At 47.6% G+C, this 21110-nt stretch overlaps 1 protein-coding gene across 1 annotated transcript in view; it reads right to left on the minus strand.

Annotated features, from left to right (window-relative positions):
* Positions 1–20461, minus strand: part of BRAP (BRCA1 associated protein) — a 36253-nt gene extending 15792 nt beyond the window's left edge. Inside the window, exons 1-7 of the mRNA XM_049789343.1 lie at positions 20340–20461; positions 18785–18946; positions 13890–14067; positions 10116–10305; positions 7406–7519; positions 1917–2065; positions 551–626 (exon numbers count right to left, since the gene is read on the minus strand). Coding sequence (XP_049645300.1) covers positions 551–626; positions 1917–2065; positions 7406–7519; positions 10116–10305; positions 13890–14067; positions 18785–18946; positions 20340–20421 — 951 coding nt within the window. The 5' untranslated portion in view covers positions 20422–20461. The remainder of the gene's footprint in view (positions 1–550; positions 627–1916; positions 2066–7405; positions 7520–10115; positions 10306–13889; positions 14068–18784; positions 18947–20339) is intronic.
* Between the last annotated feature and the right edge of the window lie 649 nt (positions 20462–21110).

Here is a 21110-nt window from a genome sequence, read left to right on the forward strand (position 1 = left end):
AAAACCAAAAAAAATTTTTGTTTTATTTTGTTTTCTTTTTTTAGTTGTCTTATTTTGGGGGGGCACACCCAGTGACACTCAGGAATTACTCCTGGCTTGGGGTACTATATGGGATGCCAGAGGATAGAACCACCATCTGTCTTAGGCTAGCGTCAGCAAGGCAGACACCTTACGTAGCTCCAGCCCGTCTGTCTTATTAAAAAAAAAATTCTTTTTGGTTCTTGGGCCACACCCAGTGACGCTCAGGGGTCACTTCTGGCTATGTGCTCAGAAATCGCTCCTGGCTTGGGGGACCATATGAGATGCCGGAGAATTGAACCGTGGTCCGTCCTAGGTCAGTGCGTGCAAGGCAAACGCCCTACCTCTTGTGCCACCACTCTGGCCCTAAAATAATTTTTTGATTGGTTTGTTTGGCTGGTTTTAAAGCACACTCAGTGTTGTTCAAGGGTTACCCCTGGCTCTGTACTACGTAATCACTACTGGCAGTGCTTGCGGGATCATATTGGGTGCTGGGGATCAAACCCAGGTTGATCTGTACTTCATTACTTACTTCCTGAACACCACATTCGAAACACTTATTTTCCTCCACTGGCTCTGGGGTTTGACAATACCGGCAAACAGGACACCTATCCAGCAAGACAACAAGAGAATGGATAAGAGTAAATATAAAACTCAGCTGACAAAATCCAGGTATAGTTTGGAAGGCCTCTGAACACCAGAGGCTGTGGTACTGAAAGTCTCCAGCACCATGGGCTTGAGCAGCATGTCATTCCTGGGCCCTGGAATGGCAGTGGCACTCAGGCCTTGAGCTCTGCCTGTGAGTCCCTGTCCCCCACCCCAAGTGTACAAAGATGACTGATAAAGCACCTCATCCATTATTGATTAAATTCTTCCTGCCAGTCACTAAAGTGGGAGGTATGATGTAGCACTGATGCAAGTATAAAATAACATTGCACTGTTGTAAAATAAAAAAAAGGTTATTCCTGCGTATGCCTCCAAAAATTATTTTGGGTTTGATCTTCCTGGTGATATCAAGAGGGAAATCCTTCCAAAATTTGTGAGCCTTCTGCTCTGTGGGCGCAGTCATTCCTGCCAACCATACCATCTCAAACCTTAGGCTGCTATAATACAGTTGAGAGAAGGCAATGGTCTATAAAGTAATAGGAAACATCAAGTACTGGGGACAGAAAGGAATTAAGCCTGAGGCTGAGGAGAGCTCAAAGGACGGCAGCTCAGGAATAGTAGAAACCGGGCCCTGGCTTCAATCTCTGGCAATCCTGATCACCCCTAAGTACCACAGGGTATAGTCCTGGTGGTCCCCAGCACTATTAGATAAAGACCCCTTACCCCACTGAGTGAAAGATTCGAGATCTAAATTTTCTTTTGGTATAAGAGCTCAAAGCTAAGTGAGTTGTTTTTTTTTTGTTTTTGTTTTTTTTGTTTTTGGGCCACACCCATTTGACGCTCAGGGGTTACTCCTGGCTATGTGCTCAGAAATTGCCCCTGGTTTGGGGGGACCATATGGGACGCCGGGGGATTGAACCGCAGTCCGTTCCTTGGCTAGCGCTTGTAAGGCAGACACCTTACCTCTAGTGTCACCTTCCAGGCCCCAGTGAGTTGTTTTTTTATCCCACTCTCTAACTTTTGAATGGAAAGAATGTGTGCTGCTTTGGGAAACAACACAAAATTTCCTGATTCCACAATCAGTAGACTAAAATGAACTTGGTGTGAGAATATGGAGCTTCCTGTATACTGAGGAATAGGGCAGGAAGAAGAAAAACCGGAAGCTGAAATTCCATATGGGCTCTTCCCTATGGAGAGGTCTGGGTTTGGAGAGTCAAATGTCTGGGGTGGCCCCCTTTTGGTGGTGTGATTCTTCCATCTGGGGATGTGAAGGGACAAGCTGGTACACTCACGTGGTATCATCCCAGCGCTGCAGGCACTGGCTGTGGAAGCTATGGTTGCATAATGTTGTGAGAATGCCATTCACAGACTCATCCATGCGCTCTAGACACACTGTGCACTTGGGAAGCTCCGTCAGGTCCATCACAGGGAGACTGGCACCCTACAGACAAACATAATAGAAGCATTAACTTTCTCTCATCAGTTCTGATGTTCTTTTTTGTTTTTTTTTTTGGGGGGGGGGGTTCACACCTGGCTGCGTTCAGGGGGGTTACTCCTGGCTCTACTCTCAGAAATCGCTCCTGGCAGGCTCAGGGACCATATGGGATGCTGGGATTTGAACCATCGTCCTTCTGCATGCAAGGCAAATGCCATACCTCCATGTTATCTCTCCGGCCTTGTCAATTCTTGTTTTTGTTTTTTTGGTTTTTGGGTCACACCCGGCAGCGCTCTGGGGTTACTCCTGGCTCTATGCTCAGAAATTGCTCCTGGCAGGCTCAGGGGACCATATGGGATGCCGGAATTCGAAACACTATCCTTCTCATGCAAGACAAACACCTTACCTTCATGCTATCTCTCCAGCCCCAATTATTGGTTATTATTATTTTATTTTTTTGGTTTTTGGGTCACAGCCAGCAGTGCTCAGGGGTTACTCCTGGCTCCATGCTCAGAAATTGCTCCTGGCATGCTGGGGGGACCATATGGGACGCCAGGATTTGAACCAATGAACTTCTGCATGAAAGGTAAATGCCTTACCTCCATGCTATCTCTCTGGCCCCATTTTTTTTTTAAAGCCTACAGAATTGTTGGTTATTTTTAAATGAAAAATTTCCTGTAATTTCTGACTGCTGGCAAGGGTTCTAAACAAAACTGCCTTGCAAATAATATATACAGAGATAATATCTTATCCATTCAATATTTATCAAGCACCTATATTTGCAGCACTGTATACAGTGATGAAAAAAAGCAAAAGTTCTAGGAGAGTACAGTACAGCACGTTGGGCGTTTTCCATTGCATGCAGCCAACCTAGGTTTGTTCCCAACATCCAATATGGTCCTCCAAGCCTGCCAAGAGTGATCCCGAGTGCACAGCCAGAAGTAAAGCCTGAGCACTGCCAGATGTGGCCCCCAAACCAAGAGCAACAATAACAAAACCAAAACAAAGTTTTTGTCCTCATGGGACTGACTTCTAGGGAAAAAAACCTAGAGAGTATCACCAGACTCCTAGCTCCAGCTCTAAATGTTCTTATGCTCTCTATACAGAGAAAGAGAAAAAGTGGATATTAGAAGAGCTGGATGATTTTCCAGAGTGCAAGTAAAAATTCAACACTTTCTACTAAGTGCTAATAGTATCAACAACACTGCTGTTGTTTATTTACTCATCTAACACATACTTGTCGAATGTCTGCTATGTGTGCCAGACATTGTTCTAGGTGTGGAACAAAAATAAACACAGGCAAAGTCAGTCAAAGAAAACAAAGCCAGTCCCTGTCCTCATGGGACTTAGCATCTGAGACAAATATGTAAAACATCTAAAAGTATAGTTACCAATAGTCTAAAATACTAGAAAGAGAAGTACAGGACGCAAGGCCAAGGAGATGGCACAGTGGGGTATAGCTTGTGCCTTGCATGTACAGTGACATTGAAACACAAATGATAGAAAGCGCTAACAGGGAAATAAGAGGCATAGCTGTGTAGGTGGAAAAATAATACCCTAAGCCAGCAACATGACTTTAGCTATGCAGGCTCTGAAGCACACAGGATTTAATTAAGTAAAGGTAAGGGGTACATAGATAGGGCCATGCAGACAAACATTTCATTAACCTTCATTAACCTAAGATCTCTCTAAAGTGGATATTCAAAGACTGGAGAGGTAGTACAGTAGTAGACAGAGAACTTTTGCACACAGCCAATCTGGCTTCGATCCCCAGCACTCCATACTGTCTCTTGAGCCTACCAGGAGTGATCCTGAACACAGATCCTAAGCACCACTAGGTGTGGCCCCCCCAAAAAGAACATTCATAGGAATTTCACAGGATCCTTCAAGAAGCTATGCCAATTTTTATCACTTTATTTTTATCTTAGCTGATCAAATAACATATAACCAATCTTATTCCATCAAGTTGATTTCAAGGTAAACATCTTCAGATCTACTTTAAAATAAAGGGAATCAGGGCCGGCGAGGTGGCGCTAGAGGCAAGGTGTCTGCCTTGCAAGCGCTAGCCAAGGAAAAGACCACGGTTCTATCCCCCAGTGTCCCATATGGTCCCCCCAAGCCAGGGGCAATTTCTGAGCGATTAGCCAGGAGTAACCCCTGAGCATCAAATGGGTGTGGCCCAAAAAAACAAAAAATAAATAAATAAAGGAAATCTTAAAACTGTAAGAGTTGGAGCCATGGCAATAGTACAGCAGGCAGGGTATGCTACCTATATATGGCCTCAGAGATAGCACAGCAGTAGGGTGTTTGCCTTATAAGCAACCGACCCAGGACGGAAGATGGTTTGATCCCCCGCATCCCATATGGTCCCTCGAGCCTACCAGGAGCGATTTCTGAGCATAGAGCCAGGAGGAACCCCTAAGGCTGCCAGGTGTGACCCAAAAACCAAAACAAAACAAAAGTCAACAAAAAGAGGCAAGAAGGTAGTGTAGTGGGTAGGAAATTTGCCTGTGTGCAGTTGACCAGCATTTGATCGCCAGTACTGCCAGGAGTAATTGTTGAGTGAAAACCAGGAGTAACGCCTGAATGCAGAAGCGGGTGTGACTCAAAACAAAAACAAACAAAATAAGATGAGTGCTAAGGGTTAAAAAAAAAAAGGGGGAGAGGGCCTGGAGAGATAGCACAGCAGCGTTTGCCTTGCAAGCAGCCAATCCTGGACCAAAGGTGGTTGGTTCGAATCCCGGTGTCCCATATGGTCCCCTGTGCCTATCAGGAGCTATTTCTGAGCAGACAGCCAGGAGTAACCCGTGAGCACCACCAGGTGTGGCCCAAAAACCAAAAAAAGAAAAAAAAAAAAAAAGGGGGGGAGAGGAGAACCTTACTAAACTCTCTTGTAGAGTAATAATGGCTTTACTGGAGATATCAATAATTTTCACAAATATACTTGCTAATGAAATTTTCTTTCCTTTTTTTCCATTTTATTACATATATACATACATATATATATATATATATATATATGTATTTATGTTTTTTGTTTTTTTTTTTTTGGTTTTTGGGCCACACCCGGTAACGCTCAGGGGTCACTCCTGGCTATGCGCTCAGAAGTTGCTCCTGGCTTGGGGGACCATATGGGACACTGGGGGATCGAACCGCGGTCCGTCCAAGGCTAGCGCTGGCAAGGCAGGCACCTTACCTTTAGCGCCACCGCCCGGCCCCCATATTTATGTTTTTTTGGGTCACACCCGGCAGCGCTCAGGGGTTATTCCTGGCAGGCTCAGGGGACCATATGGGATGCTGGGATTTGAACCACCGTCCTTCAGCGTCTAAGGCAAACGCCTTACGACTTCACTATCTCTCTGGCCCTATTTTTATTAAATATTTTAGCCTTTTCCTTCCTTCCTTCCTTCCTTCCTTCCTTCCTTCCTTCCTTCCTTCCTTCCTTCCTTCCTTCCTTCTTCCTTCCTTCCTTCCTTCCTTCCTTCCTTCCTTCCTTCCTTCCTTCCTTCCTTCCTTCCTTCCTTCCAACGCCTTACGACTTCACTATCTCTCTGGCCCTATTTTTATTAAATATTTTAGCCTTTTCTTTCCTTCCTTCCTTCCTTCCTTCCTTCCTTCCTTCCTTCCTTCCTTCCTTCCTTCCTTCCTTCCTTTCTTTTTTTTTTTGGGCCACATCCATTTGACGCTCAGGGGTTACTCCTGGGTATGCACTCAGAAATCACCCCTGGCTTGGGGGGACCATATGGGATGCAGGAGAGCGAACTGCGGTCCGTCCTAGAATAGCACTTGCAAGGCAGACGCCTTACCTCTAGCGCCACCTCTCTGTCCTGTTTTAGCTTTATCGATTTTCTCTTATTCTTTTTTTTTTTGGTTTTGGGCCATACCCGGCGGTGCTCAGGGGTTACTCCTGGCTGTTTGCTCAGAAATAGCTCCTGGCAGGCACAGGGGGACCATATGGTACACCGGGATTCAAACCAACCACCTTTGGTCCTGGATCAGCTGCTTGCAAGGCAAACGCCACTGTACTATCTCTCCGGGCCCTATTTTCTCTTATTCTTTAATAGCTTTATCTCTGTCATCCTGAAACAAATGTATTATCATCAGTTATGACAACTATGTAATAAATTTTCTTTAAATAAAGTTTTAAAAAAGCTATCTCTCTGGCTCTAAGGGCTAATATTTCAAAATAAGGCACTTAAAAAAGTAAAATTAGGGTAATTATGTTATTCTTCAGGCAATTAAAAAATATTTTGGAATAGTCAATTTATTTTTTGAGAGGGGGGATTGGGCCACACCTGATAACGCTCAGAGGTTACTCCTGGCTATGTGCTTCAGAAATCACTCCTGGCTTGAGGGACCAAATGGGATACCAGGGGATCAAACTGCGGTCCGTCCTAGGCTAGCGTGGGCAAGGGCAGATGCCTTACCACTTGTGCCACTGCTCCAGCCCCATGGAATAGTCAATTTCAACCATATACACAATATCTTTTTTCATTATCATCTAGGAAGACTTTTTTGTTATTGTTGATGTTTTTTGGGTCACACCCTGCAGTGCTCAAAGGGTACTCCTGGTTCTGCACTCAGGAATTACTCTACGTGGGTTTAGGGAACCATATGGGATGCTGGGGATCAAACCCAGGTTGAGTACGTGCAAGGCAAACGCCCTAACCACTGTTTTATTGCTCCAGCCCCCAGAAAGATTTTATTTTATTTTATTTTTTGGATTTTTGGGCCACACTTGGCAGCACTCAGGAGTTACTCCTGGCTCTGTGCTCAGAAATCGCTCCTGAAAAGCTCAGGGGACCACATGGGATGCCAGGGATCAAACCCGGGTCCATCCAGGGTCGGCTGAATGCAAGGCAAATGCTCTACAGCTATACTATCGCTGTGGTCCCCAGGAAGATTTTTAAATTTGAGATAAGGGGCCAGAGTGGTGGCGCAGCAGTAGGGTGTTTGCCTTGCATGTGGCTGACCTAGGATGATCCCAGAACATTTATACCACTCCAAATAAAACCTCCTCATTAGCAATTCCTCCTCACTGCCCTCTTCCTGGCTCTGCTCTACTAATTTTTTTTTTGGTTTTGGGGTCACACCTGGTGGCGCTCAGGAGTTACTCCTGGCTCTGCACTCAGAAGACCAGATGAGATGCTGGGATTCGAACCAGGGTTCATCCTGTGTTGGCCACGTGCAAGGCAAACGCCTTACTGCTGTGCTATTGCTCCGGCCCCTCTGCTCTACTCTCTGTCTCCACAGACTGGCACATTCTGGAGAAATGGATTTCCATTAGTCAACATTCAGCGTTCTAGCAGCCTGATGCTTACTTCAAACAAAACCCATCACACTTACGTCCTCGGATCTCAGCACTTCCGCCCTCTCCACGTAGACCAGCTGGCAAACGTCTTCTTCTATTGAGTTGAACTGGCGGCCATTGCATGCCATATAAAAACTATCTGCATCAGTCTAAGTACATCAACAGGGGGAAGGAAAAAAAATCGAGACTTAAAAAGCTTCTTATAATCACAATGCATCCTTCAATTATTCTCTCATCAGCTTTAAAAATGTATGCCTGAGGGGCCGGGAAGGTGGCGCTAGAGATAAGGTGTCTGCCTTGTAAGCGCTACCAAGGAACGGACCGCGGTTCGATCCCCCGGCGTCCCATATGGTCCCCCCAAGCCAGGGGCGATTTCTGAGCACATAGCCAGGAGTAACCCCTGAGCATCAAACGGGTGTGGCCCAAAAACCAAAAAAAAAAAAAAAAAATGTATGCCTGGGGTCAGGAAGGTGGCACTAGAGGTGGTGTCTGCCTTGCAAGCGCTAGCCAAGGAACGGACCGAGGTTCGATCCAGCGGGAGTCCCATATGGTCCCCCCAAGCTAGGGGTGATTTCTGAGCACATAGCCAGGAGTAACCCCTGAGCGTCAAACGGGTGTGGCCCAAAAACCAAAAAAAAAAAAAAAAAAAAAAAAAGTATGCTTGGGAGAAAAGACAGCAGCCCAAAGTAACAAGTACTGAAACAAGTTCATAGATTAATGGAACTTGGCAGGTCTATATCCTAGATCTGTTTCCTAATCGGTGAGTTTTGGGATGTTGGTATTTTTGTTTTTGAATTTTGAGCCACACCTGGCAGTGCTCAGGGGTCATGTCATACTGGGGATTTAAACCAGGGTGGACTGCATGCAAGACAAGGTCCTACATTGCTGTGTTATTTCTCCAGGATCTAAGTGCAATAGCTGACAGCTAGTATCATTCTCAGATTCAACCACCAATAGTTAATCCCCCCATCTCTAGTTAGCACCTTCACAACTGCTGAAAATAGACACTTATTTTTGTGAAGCTTGGAATCAAATTATAACCAATGACTGTTATGAAAGAGCTTCCATCTTAGTTGTTGATTTCTGGACCATGACCAGCTGTGCTTGAGAGAGCACCATTCCCGATGGTGTTAGGAGAGCTATGCGATGTCAGGGACTAAGCCTGGGGCTTCAGAGAGCAGAGCACGTGCCTTTGGAGCCAACTCAGCACTTTGAAAAGTCGTCTGGGCAGCCTAAGCTTTTCTGGGTTTCATGCCCTCATAAGCATATCCAATCAGAGGAAGCTGTTCAAATTGGCTGCTTCTGGGAGTGTCACACAGGAAATATGTGTCGTAATGTCAACAATAGGGTGTCAAGAGATAGCACAGTGGTAGGGCGGCTGCCTAAGATGGACCTGAGTTTGATCCCTGATTTCCCACATGGCCCCCAAGTCTGTCAAGAGCGATTTCTGAGTACAGAGCTAAGATTAACCCTTTAGTGTGGAAAATTGTGGTCCAAAAAATCTTAAAAAAGAAAGAATAAGGAAGAAATTTAAGTCTACCAGGCAATAAGTCCTGTATCTACCCTCACAGGGCTCTGAAACATTGAAACTACTATAAGCTTTCTGGCTTTTACTTTCAGTTTGATAATGTAATTCAAGATCCTTGATTATTTTGTTTTAATATAACCAAGTGAACTGAGCAACCAAGGAAGAATAAACAATTCTGAACAAAGGCACTTATGCAACAAAGGGGAGTGATCACAGGTGAGGCTCAGTGTCAAGTCTCATCTGGACCTGCTTGCAGGCCCTGGGTAAGGAAATGCAGACCTTTAGAACAAGGGGATAAGCGACCAGGCCTCCTCAGAGGGTCACAGTTTCTTGTGACCTGGAACATGTGATAAAACCTACTCAATGCCTGATGTGTTTTCCCCTCTTTGGAGGAGCTGCTAATCTTAAGCGGACACGCATGGTGGTACTCAGGAATTATTCTCCAATTGGTGTTACTCTTTTTTTTTTTTTTGGGGGGGGGGGGGCACACCCAGCAGCGCTCAAGGGTTACTCCTGGCAGGCTCAGGGGACCACATGAGATGCAGGGTATCAAACCTGGGTCCATGCCAGGTTAGCCGTGTGCAAGGCAGATGCCCTGTGCTATCTCTCCAGCCCTGGTACTGCTCTTGAGTGGGAGACCAGGCAGTGCCTGGGATTGAACCCGTGCCTCCAAGTGTGCAAAGCATGCACTTCAGTTCTTTGAGGAGACCCAGGCTTTGACGCAGTAAAATATCCAGAACTTAACATTTTTTGCATTTAAGAATCTGAAGTACAGGGACCGGAGCGGTGGCACAAGCGATAGGGCGCTTGCCTTGCATGTACTAACCTAGGATGGACAGTGGTTAGATTCCCTGGCATCCCATCTGGTCCCCCAAGCCAGGAGCGATTTCTGAGCGCAGAGCCAGGAGTAAACCCTGAGTGCTGCTGGGTGTGACCCCAAACTCAAACCCCCCCCCCGCCCCAAAATCTGAAGTACGAAACACTGTAAGTCATAGTATTAAACTGTTTCAAAATATTTTCTGCAGCAGATCTTTCTGGCCATACCTGGTGGTGCTCAGGGCCTATTACAAGATCTGCACTGAGGGTTCACTCCTAGCAGGCTCGAGGGTCCATATAGGGTAAAAGGGGATCAAACCTAGGTTGGTTGCATAAGAAACTGCCCTCCCTGCGATATGATTGCTCTAGCCCCTGTGGAAGAGATTTTAGATACTTTTTACCTGTGCACTAAACTTTATCAACACCATATACTGATTTGGAGTAGAGTCTCTGATGATTTTCATTTGTTCGATTACTTCATTAAATGGGGCAACAAACTTCATAAGGTCATGGCTGGTCATTGTGGCAGGGACGGTGAGAATACACAGCATGGCACTGCGCCTCACGTCTTCTTTTAAGGAGGTCATCTTACTGGAAAGACAATCATCAGAGGATCTTGAATAAATGAGGTATGTTTAGTTCAGAAACGCTAATTAGACCATTGCTAAAGTTAAGAAAATAGGAAAAAATGAAACATAGTATCATAGAAATCAAGGAATACAGCTTGCTACTTTACCTGAAAATATACAGCCTGGGTAAATGCAGAAGCCCTGTGACAGATCTGCAATGGAATTTACAGTAAGCTCTGAAACAGTCAATGGCCTATGTTGGTTAGAAAGCTCTACTAGGGGTACAAGAGAGAGCATGGAGGTAGAGCTTTTGCCTTGCAGGCAGAAGGACAGTGGTTCGAATCCCAGCATCACATATGGTCCCCCATGCCTGCCAGGAGCGATTTCTGAGCGTAGAGCCAGGATTAACCCCTGAGCACTGCTGGGTGTGACCCAAAAATTTAAAAAAAAAAAAAATCTCTATTAGGGCGCCAGAGTGATAGCAATGGGTAGGGTGTTTACCCTGCATGAGGCTAACCCAGGTTTGATCCCAGCAACTCATATGGCTCCCTGAGCTTTCCAGAAGTAATTTCTGAGATAACCACTGAGTGCCACTAGGTATGACCCCCTCCAAAATAAACCTTTTATTAGAAAAATATCTCACTAAAAAAAAAAGAAAGAAAAATATTTTACTTTCTTTTTTTTGTTTGTTTTTGTTTTGGTTTTGGTTTGGTTTGGTTTTTGGGTTACACTCGGCAGCGCTGTGTGACAGCTGTGTCCCAAAACAGACGACCTCGTATATAACCTATCCCCTGCTTCCCAGATGGAACCCAGTAAACAAGTTAGGACAAGGACAGTCCTTGATCATTGAGAGATCAGCTACCAATTACCCAAGGAGCCGGTGGCACAGCTTGTAAATTATCCAGCCGAATGCTTCTTCCCTTTTGGTCTACAGTAGCCCATAGAAAATAGAGAAAAGAAACGTTTTTGTTTGTTTGTTTTTTGGGTCATACCCAGCTACACTCAGGGGTTACTCCTAGCTGTGTTCAGGAATTACTCCCAGTGGTGCTTGAAGGATCACCTGGGATGCCAGGGGTGGAACCCAGGGCAGTCCCATGCAAGATAGAAGCCTTATCTACTGTGCTATCGCTCAGCCCAAAGAAAAAGACACTATTTTTTTTTTTTTGGTTTGTGGGTCACACCTGGCAGCGCTCAAGGGTTACTCCTGGCCTCTATGCTCAGAAATCGCTCCTAAAAAAAAAAAAAAAAAAAAAAAAAAAAAAAAAAAGAAATTGCTCCTAGCAGGCTCGAGGGACCATATGGGATGCCAGGATTCGAACCACCGTCCTTCTGCATGCAAAGCAAACACCTTACCCCCATGCCATCCCTTTAGCCCCTGAAAAAGACACTTTATAATGAAATTGCAACACATCTTTTTTTGGGGAGGAGTCACACTCGGCAGCGCTTAGGGGTTGGTTACTCCTGGCTCTGCGCTCAAAAATCGCTCCTGGGGGCCGGAGAGGTGGCGCATGCAGTAGAGCGTTTGCCTTGCTACATGCTAACCTAGGATGGACCATGGTTCGACCCCCAGCTCCCATATGGACCCCCAAGCCAGGAGCGATTTCTGAATGCATAGCCAGGAGTAACCTTAGTGTCACTGGGTGTGACCCAAAAACCAAAAAAAAAAAAAAAAAAAAGAAATTGCTCCTGGCAGATTTGGGGAACAATATGGGATGCCGGGATTCGAACCACAGTCTGTCCTGAATTGTTGTGTGCAAGGCAAATGCCCTACCACTGTGCTATCTCTCCGGCCCACAACACATCGTTCTTAGCAGTCAAGATTTCATGGGGGGCCCGGAGAGATAGCACAGCGGTGTTTGCCTTGCAAGCAGCCGATCCAGGACCAAAGGTGGTTGGTTCGAATCCCGGTGTCCCATATGGTCCCCCGTGCCTGCCAGGAGCTATTTCTGAGCAGACAGCCAGGAGTAACCCCTGAGCATCGCTGGGTGTGGGCCAAAAACCAAAAAAAAAAAAAAGATTTCGTGGGGACTTAAGGCCACAATGTTGTTATGGATCACTTATAATTTCATTTTCTTTTTCTTTAATTTCCCAATCATCTTTATTTTGGGAGAGGGTTGTCACACCTGGCAGTGCTCAGGGGTTACTCCTGACTCTGAGCTCAGAAGTCACTCCTGGCAGGCTTGGGAGGACCATATGGGATGCTGGGATTCGAACCTGGGTCTGTCCTGTATTGGCCGCATGCAAGGCAAACGCCTTATTGCCGTGCTATTGCTCCGACCCCATAATTTCCCAATCATCTTGCCAGTGACTATTTTCTACCTTTCCAGACAATTTGTTTTTTAAATATTTCTCAAGAAGAGCTCACATTTTTCTTTAATAAGAAACAGCTTTGGGGGCCCGGAGAGATAGCACAGCGGTGTTTGCCTTGCAAGCAGCCGATCCAGGACCAAAGGTGGTTGGTTCAAATCCCGGCGTCCCATATGGTCCCCCGTGCCTGCCAGGAGCTATTTCTGAGCAGACAGCCAGGAATAACCCCTGAGCACCGCCAGGTGTGACCCAAATACCAAAAAAAAAAAAAAAAAAAAAAAGGAAACAGCTTTGGGGCCCAGAGAGATAGCACAGCGGTGTTTGCCTTGCAAGCAGCTGATCCAGGACTAAGGTAGTTGGTTCGAATCCCGGTGTCCTATATGGTCCCCCGTGCCTGCCAGGAGCTATTTCTGAGCAGATAGCCAGGAGTAACCCCTGAGCGCCGCTGGGTGTGGCTCAAAACCCAACCCCCCCCCCCCAAAAAAAAAGAAACAGCTTTGACCAAATCTTAAAATCTTAAAGTTTGAAAGTCGTAAAATATCTAAGAACCCTCTACAACAATATAGGTAAGTGGTATCCTTTGGCAACTTAAAATGACCATTTATAAGGGCCAGAGTGCTAGCACAGTGGGTAGGGTGTTTGCCTTGCATGCGGCTGAATAGGGTTCAATTCCTGGCATCCCCTATGATGCCCTAAACCTAGCCAGGAATCATTTCTTTTTTTGTTTGTTTTGGGTCACACCTGGTGGCTTCAGAGGCTACTCCTGGCTCTATGCTCAGAAATAGCTCTTGGCAGGCTCAAGGGACCATATGGAATGCCAGGAATTGGCCACAAACACCCTACCGCTGTGCTATCGCTCTGGCCCCACTAAGAGTCATTTCTGAGTGTAGAGCCAGGAGTAACTCCTGAGTGCTGCTAGGTGTGGGCCCCCAACCAAAAAAAAGGGGGACAGCTTTGACCAAATCTGAAGACTGAAAAGTTGTAAAATATCTAAGAATCTTGTGGTAATTTAAAATGTCCATTTACAGCATCCAGAGCGATTGCATGGGGGGAGAGCACTTGCCCTGCATGAAGCCAATCTGAGTTCAACCCCCAGCATCCCATATAGTTCCTGGAGCCTTGCCAGGAGTGATTTCTCAGTGTAGAACCAGGAGTAGCCACTGGGCACCGCAATGTGGGCCCAAACTAAACAAACAAAAAATAAAAATGCCCATTTCCCTTTGGGACAAAATATTTTTCTTTTCTCTGTCATAAGGAAAGAATAAAAGACCAACCCCAAAGGAAAAGAGGCTTTCTTACTTTGTTTTGTATAGATGCATAATACCATGTACTATTTCAACTGATGGATTTCCACTGAAGAATGAAATCTGTTCTGGAAGTTGTTTAGATGGAGAATCTGGAGCAGTGTTCATGCATTCTTTACTTTGATCTTTATTTCTCTGTGCAGTGGAAGAAGTTTCTGTAGCTTTCAACTCACCTATCAAAAATTAAAAACGAACAGATTAGGGGGTGGAGAGATAGCATAGCAATAGGGCATTTGCCTTGCATGCAGCTGAACTGGGATGGACCCAGGTTCGATTCCTGGCATCCCATATGGTCCCCTGAACCTGCCAGGAGCAATTTCTGAGTGCAGAGCCAGGAGTAAACCCTGAACACCGCTGGTATGACCCCAAAACAACAACAAAACAAAAAACAAAACAAAAAAAATCACTCAGATTATAAATTGATAAGAAATATGACAAAGGAGGGGCTGGCGAGGTGGTGCTAGAGGTGTCTGCCTTGCAAGCACTAGCCAAGAAAGGACCGAGGTTTGATCCCCCGGTGTCCCATATGGTCCCCCCCAAGCCACGGGTGATTTCTGAGAGCTTAGCCAGGAGTAACCCCTGAGCATCAAACGGGTGTGGCCTGAAAAACCAAAAAAAAAAAAAAAAAAAAAAGAAATGTCAAAGGATTCTAATTAAAACTATTTCTTTGGGGTCACACCTGGCAGTGCTCAGAAATTGCTTCGGGGCCGGAAAGCTAGCATGGAGGTAAGGCGTTTGCCTTGCATGCAGAAGGAGTGGTTTGAATCCCGGCAGCCCATATGGTCTCCTGAGCCTGCCAGGAGTGATTTCTGAGTGTAGAGCTAGAAGTAACCTCTGAGTGCTACTGGGTGTGACCCAAAAACCAAAACAACAACAACAACAAAAAACAAGGGGCTAGAGAGATAGCATGGAGGTAAGGCATTTGCCTTGCATACAGGTCAGTGGTTCGAATCCCGGCATCCCATATGGTCCTGCGATTTCTGAGCATGGAGCCAGGAGAAACTCCTGAGCACTGCTGGTGTAATGCAAACCCCCCACCCCCCAAATAAAACAAACCAACAAACTCAAAAAAGAAATCGCTAATGGCCGGTTCAGGAGACCATATAGGATGCCAGGATTTGAACCAGGGTCTGTCCTCTGTTGGCTGTATGCAAGGCAAACGCCCTACTGCTGTGCTATCACTCCAGCTCCTAATTAAACTTTTGGATCAGATGAGATCGGGCACATTCAGGATGGTATGGCCATTTAACTTTTGAATCAGAAGAAAAATTACTGACAGAAAATTTGTTTAAATTTCATCTGGGAGCCAGGGTGATGTCATGAACACATGCTTCACATGCAGGAGGCCTAAGCCTGATCCCCAGCACCACATGGTACTCTGTACACCAGGGAAGGAACCCTGAGCACTAAACTGGGGGAGCCCAAGTAACACCAAGTGTGATCCCTCTCCCCAGAAAGCAAAAAAGAGAGAACTATGTTCATAGGAGTGGGAAAGACAGCTCCCAGGCTAGAACACTGTTTTGGATGTGGGAAACCTGGGTTTGATCCCTGGCATGACATGGTCCCCTAAGTATTGTGCCTGGATTAGCTCCCAAGCACCAGTGGCTGTGGCCCCCAAACCAATAAATAAATTTACTTAATAATACACAGAATGGGGTGGAGTGATATTCCAGAGCCTAGTGTGTTTGCTTTGTACATGACCAACCTGGGTTCAATCCCTGGCATACATATGGTCCCCAGAGCACTGCCAGGAGTGACTCCTGAGCCAAGAGTAATCCCTGAACACCACTGGGTGTGGCCCAAATCCAAACAAACAAAAAGAAAAAAAAAAAAGAAACAACAAATAAGGGGCTGAAGAGATAGCACAGATGGTAAGGCACTAGTCTAGCATAATGCCAAGAGTGTTTTTCTTTTTCTTTTCTTTTCTTTTCTTTTCTTTTTTTTTTTTTTTGGTTTTTGGGCCACACCCGGTAACGCTCAGGGGTTACTCCTGGCTATGCGCTCAGAAGTCGCTCCTGGCTTGGGGGACCATATGGGACGCCGGGGGATCGAACTGTGGTCCGTCCTAGGGTAGCACAGGTAAGGCAGGCACCTTACCTTTAGCGCCACCGCCCGGCCCCGCTTTTTCTTTCTTTTTTTTTTTTTTTGGTTTTGGGCAACACCCAGCAGTGCTCAGGGGTTACTCCTGGCTATCTGCTCAGAAATAGCTTCTACCAGGCCCAGGGAACCATTTGGGATGCCGAGATTCGAACCAAGCACCTTAGGTCCTGGCCCCTCCAAGAGTGTTTTTCAATGGTATCCCATATAGTCCCCCCAAGCCGGCTGAAAGTGATCTCTGAGTGCAAAGTCAGGATTAATTCTTGAGTACTGCTTGGTGTAGTCACAAAACAATAAACAAACAAAAAGGTTAAGTTTTGGGATATCAAAAAATTTTTTTTGCTTTGGGGCTCATATGTGAAGTTAGGGATTGAACCCTAGTGAGCTGCATGCAAGACTATCTGGTGTACATTTTTTTCGGGTAGATCACTCTACTTGGGCTTCTTGCAAAGTAGGTGGGTCACCCTAGAGGCAATCTTTACATTAGCAGTGAGAATTTGGGCATTACTCTGAATCATTACAGTGCACAATTTCTTCAGCGTGGATATCTCAAGTTGAAAGAGCTCTGATAAAAATCTTATTCTGGGGGCCGGAGAGATAGCACCGTTTGCGGCCCTCCGTACAACATTTTGTGGCCCGCGGTCGGCCTTCTTCAAATATCGCAGTATTCGCGATTATTTGCTTACTCTCTAAAGCCAAATGTGGTTCAGATTTGTGAGAAGAAGCGCTGTCAAGTCTCTGGCAGCAAGGAATAGGAAAAAGATGCCATGTTCAAAAGAACTGTTCAGGATCTTCACTCAACGTTCTATTCATGTTCAGAAGAAATAATTAAAACTGTAGGCCGGGCGGTGGCGCAAGAGGTAAGGTGCCTGCCTTGCCTGTGCTACCCTAGGACGGACCACAGTTCGATCCCCCGGCGTCCCATATGGTCCCCCAAGCCAGGAGCGACTTCTGAGCGCATAGCCAGGAGTAACCCCTGAGCGTTACCGGGTGTGGCCCAAAAACCAAAAAAAAAAAAAAAAAAAAAAAAAAAACCTGTTAATAATGACATTTGAGGACTTTTTTTTTTTTTGTGAAATCCCTTATGCGGCCCTGCCTCACCCTGACTTTGCCTCCTGCGGCCCCCAGGTATATTGAGTTTGAGACCCCTGCCTTACAAGCAGCCATCCCAGGACAAAAGGTGGTTGGTTCAAATCCTGGGGTCCCATATGGCCCCCCGTGCCTGCCAGGAGCTATTCCTGAGCATATAACCAGGAGTAACCCATGAGCACCGCCAGATGTGGCTCCCCCGCCCCCCCCCCCCCGGCAAAAAAAATCTTATTCTGGTCCTCAGAAACTCATGGATGAATCTTTTTTTTTTTTGGGAGGGGGTCACACCCGGCAGTGCTCAGGGGTTACTCAGAAATCACTCCTGGCAGGCTCAGGGGACTATATGGGCTGCCGGGATTCGAACCACCATACTTCTGCATGAAAGGCAAACACCTTACTATCTCTTCGGTCCCCTCATGGACAAATCTTTTTTTTGGTTTTGGTTTTTGGATCACACCCGGAGGTGCTCAGGGGTTACTCCTGGCTGTCTGCTCAGAAATAGCTCCTGGCAGGCACGGGGGACCATATGGGACACCGGGATTCGAACCAACCACTTAGGTTCTGGATCGGCTGCTTGAAAGGCAAGCACCGCTGTGCTATCTCTCCGGGCCCATGGACAAATCTTAACTTTGGTAGTACAGGAGCTCTGTCACCTCCACCGTACACGCCTAAGTGAGCTAGTGAACCACCTACTGAGCCTACTATTTGTAACCACTTCCACACTTGAGAGGGAGCATACAGCCACTCCCTAAGTCTAGACAGCTGGCATCCAGAGTATCAGGTTCTGGGTCTGTACATGATCTGCACCAAGATAGGCAGTGAGCAGTTCTCTTCATTGACTAGAATTGTGAGGACTAGCTTGTTTTTTTTTTTTTTTTTTTTTTTTTGTGGTTTTTGGGTCACACCCGGCAGTGCTCAGGGGTTACTCCTGGCTCCATGCTCAGAAATTGCTCCTGGCAGGCACGGGGGACCATATGGGACGCTGGGATTCGAACCGATGACCTCTTGCATGAAAGGCAAACGCCTTACCTCCATGCTATCTCTCCAGCCCCGAGGACTAGCTTGTTGAGACTGTTTCAGGAGAAGTTAAAATGGTCCTTAAATGAGGAACACAGGCAGTTAAAAGTATGTTACAAGCTAAAAACGATGGGCTCTTGGTACTGGAGTGTTAGCACAGCGTTAGGGTGTTTGCTTGCATGTTCCTGACCCAGGACAGATCCGGGTTTGAGCCCCAGCATCCCATAGTCTCCTGAACCTGCCAGGAGTGATTTCTGAGCACAGATCCAGGAATAATCCCCAAGCACAGCAGGATGTGGCCCCAAAACAAAACAAAATTATGGGCTCAATTCAACAGCACAAGAGCATGTGTACAACTGCTAAGTAGAGGGGGCCGGAGAGGCGTTTGCCTTTCCTGCAGGACAATGGTTCGAATCCCAGCATCCCATATGGTCCCCTGTGCCTGCCAGGGGCGATTTCTGAGCCTAGAGCCAGGAGTAACTCCTGAGCGCTGCCCAATATGACCCAAAAACAACAACAACAACAACAACAACAACAACAACAACAACCCAACTTAGAAATAGAGCAGAGTTTTGTGGAGTCTGAGTGTGTAGCTCAGTAGAAGAGTGCTTCCAAAGAAAAAGGCTCTGGGCTCAATTCCTGATATCAAAAAGTTGATATCATGCAGGTGAGGTTTAGAGAGCTTACCTGGACTGGACTTCATGGTCTCAATAATCATATCTGTCATTTCCCGACGGCCAAGGTGCTGGTGTATGATTGCTGCTTTCTCGCCTGCTGACTTCCCTTCCAAACAGGCTCCAGCTGATGCTAGCGTCTTCCTTTGGATCTCCTCATCAGACATTTCCCCAGCTAAAGAACGCATGAATAATTAATGCCAAATAACCAACGGCCTCATGAGCACTCTCAGTGGAACTATGGATTAATTTTCCTTTGCATTTTGTTTCCCTCCCCTGAAATAGAAAGACTAGATATGGAGCGCAGTGCACCCAGAAATGTAGTGCTGTTTTTGGGGATCACATGCATGATCAAACAAAGTCATAGGCAGAGATTTTAGAAAAGGTGTAAGTCATTATGCTCAGAAGAATCTTCTCCTTTTTTTGGGGGGGGGGGGGCCTGGCTCTGCACTCAGAAATCACTCCTGGCAGCTTCGGGAGAACCATATGGATGGAATGCTGGGGTTCGAGCTCAGGTTTGTCCTGGGTCAGCCCAAAGCAAGGCAAACACCCTACTGTGCTATCGCTCTGGCCCCCAGATGAACCCTATTTTTTTTTTAAGTCCTCAGGTGCAAGCAATGGTGGTGGGCCCAAAATAAAGAGAAGCAGGTCCCTTACCAAATGATAGAGCCAAATCCTTTAGGCATCTTTACGTCCTTCTTAAACACTGGACTTAAGTTTTCTGCCCTGAAAATCTGTATGTTCGCTCACTTTGCAATCAGCAAAAGCCAAAACTGGAAAAGGCGTTTGGGGCCTCATCTCAAATACCCTCAGGATGCGATACTGACCTAACGCCAGATTCAGGTTGCTGCACCTGCTACAGTCTCCTCCAGGTTTAGGTTTAGGGCATTGGGGCAGCACGGGAAAATTTCTTAAAATCACCAAAAGCAAAGAATGACTGCTGGAGAGCTGCGTGGGAGGGGGCCGTCAGAACTCGGTCACCCACAAAAAAAATCACGCTCCTGTCTTAAATGAACCTTTCCAAAATCCAAATTTCGCTTCTCGGGACCGTGCCCTGGACCCCAAAACCCTCCCCGCAAGCCAACAAACAGATCCATCCCGTAAGGATTCCCCAGAAGGATGCTCAAGACTCCTTCTCTCGGGGGGCACTGCTCGAGGCCCAAAGTAGGGTGACCCCGGAACCGCGGAGGTGCCAGGAATGCCGGCTTAGCAAAACAGCGGTTGTCCCCAAACACGGGGTGAGTTGGGGTGAGGGACCCCCCAGAACTGATTGCTGGGTCAGGGCGGGCCACAGAGCCCATCGACTGACTCCGCGACGAAGCCGGGGTTCGAGTCCTGCCTGGGACGCTGGCCCGAGACGGGGTCCGAGTCGAGGGGATCGAGTCCAGCTCGGGGTGGGGATCCCCGTCTAGGGGGCTTGGGGGGGCTGCAGGACACAATTCGCTGGGTCTCAGGGCGCCCGGGGGGCTTCTTGGGGGCCGGGGGCTGCCTGTAGGGATTCCCCCGTCCCCCAACACACACCCCGAACCCGTCCCTCGCGCCCCCCCAAGTCGGTCCCCGGGACCCACCCGCCGCGCTGAAGCCGAAGGCGGCGGGGACGGGCGAGTGCTCGGCGAGTTCCAGGCGGAGGACCACCAGGGACACGCTCATAGGACAGGCGCTGGCCGGCCGGCGCGGGCCCGGCGGGCTCCGGCGAGGCTGAGGGGCGAGCCGAGGGGCCAAGCGGCCCGGGGCCGGCAGCGCCGCCACAGCCTCCGCACCGAGGCCGCCGCCGCCGCCGCCGCTTCCCCGGCAGCAGCAGCAGCAGCAGAAGCAGCAACTCCTCCTCGCGCGACACTCACGACCACTTCCGCCTCCCGGCTTCCGTCGCTGACCCCGGGGTCACGCCTGCGCAGACGCCGCGCGTGCTGATTGGCTGCGCCGCGCCACGTGACGTGCGTCCAAACCCCGCCCCCAGGGGGTACTCCGCTCTCAGTTCCGCCCCGAGCTGTCAGGAAGCGCGTGCGCGGCCCCTGCAGGTCTCCGGGGGCTCGAGGGAGGAACTCACGCCTGCGCAGACGCCGTGCGTTGATTGTATTGGAGGTCACGTGACGTGCGCCTAAACTCCGCCCCCGAGGAACTTTAATTTCAGTTCCGCCCCGAGCTGGCGGAGAACGCGCGTGATCCCTGTAGGTCTCTGGAGGCTTCGAGAGAGGAACTCATGCCTGCAGCTCTAGACGCCGGTTCGAATCCCGCCCCTAGCTCCGGGAACGGTTGGCGGGGATCGGCTGCACTCGGCGCGCGAGAGTTAGAGAATCGCTTCTCTGCCTTCTCCATAGCACGCTCAATGTTTCTTTGAA

The sequence above is a fragment of the Suncus etruscus genome, chromosome 15, assembly GCF_024139225.1.
Source record: "Suncus etruscus isolate mSunEtr1 chromosome 15, mSunEtr1.pri.cur, whole genome shotgun sequence".
NCBI lineage: Eukaryota > Metazoa > Chordata > Mammalia > Eulipotyphla > Soricidae > Suncus > Suncus etruscus.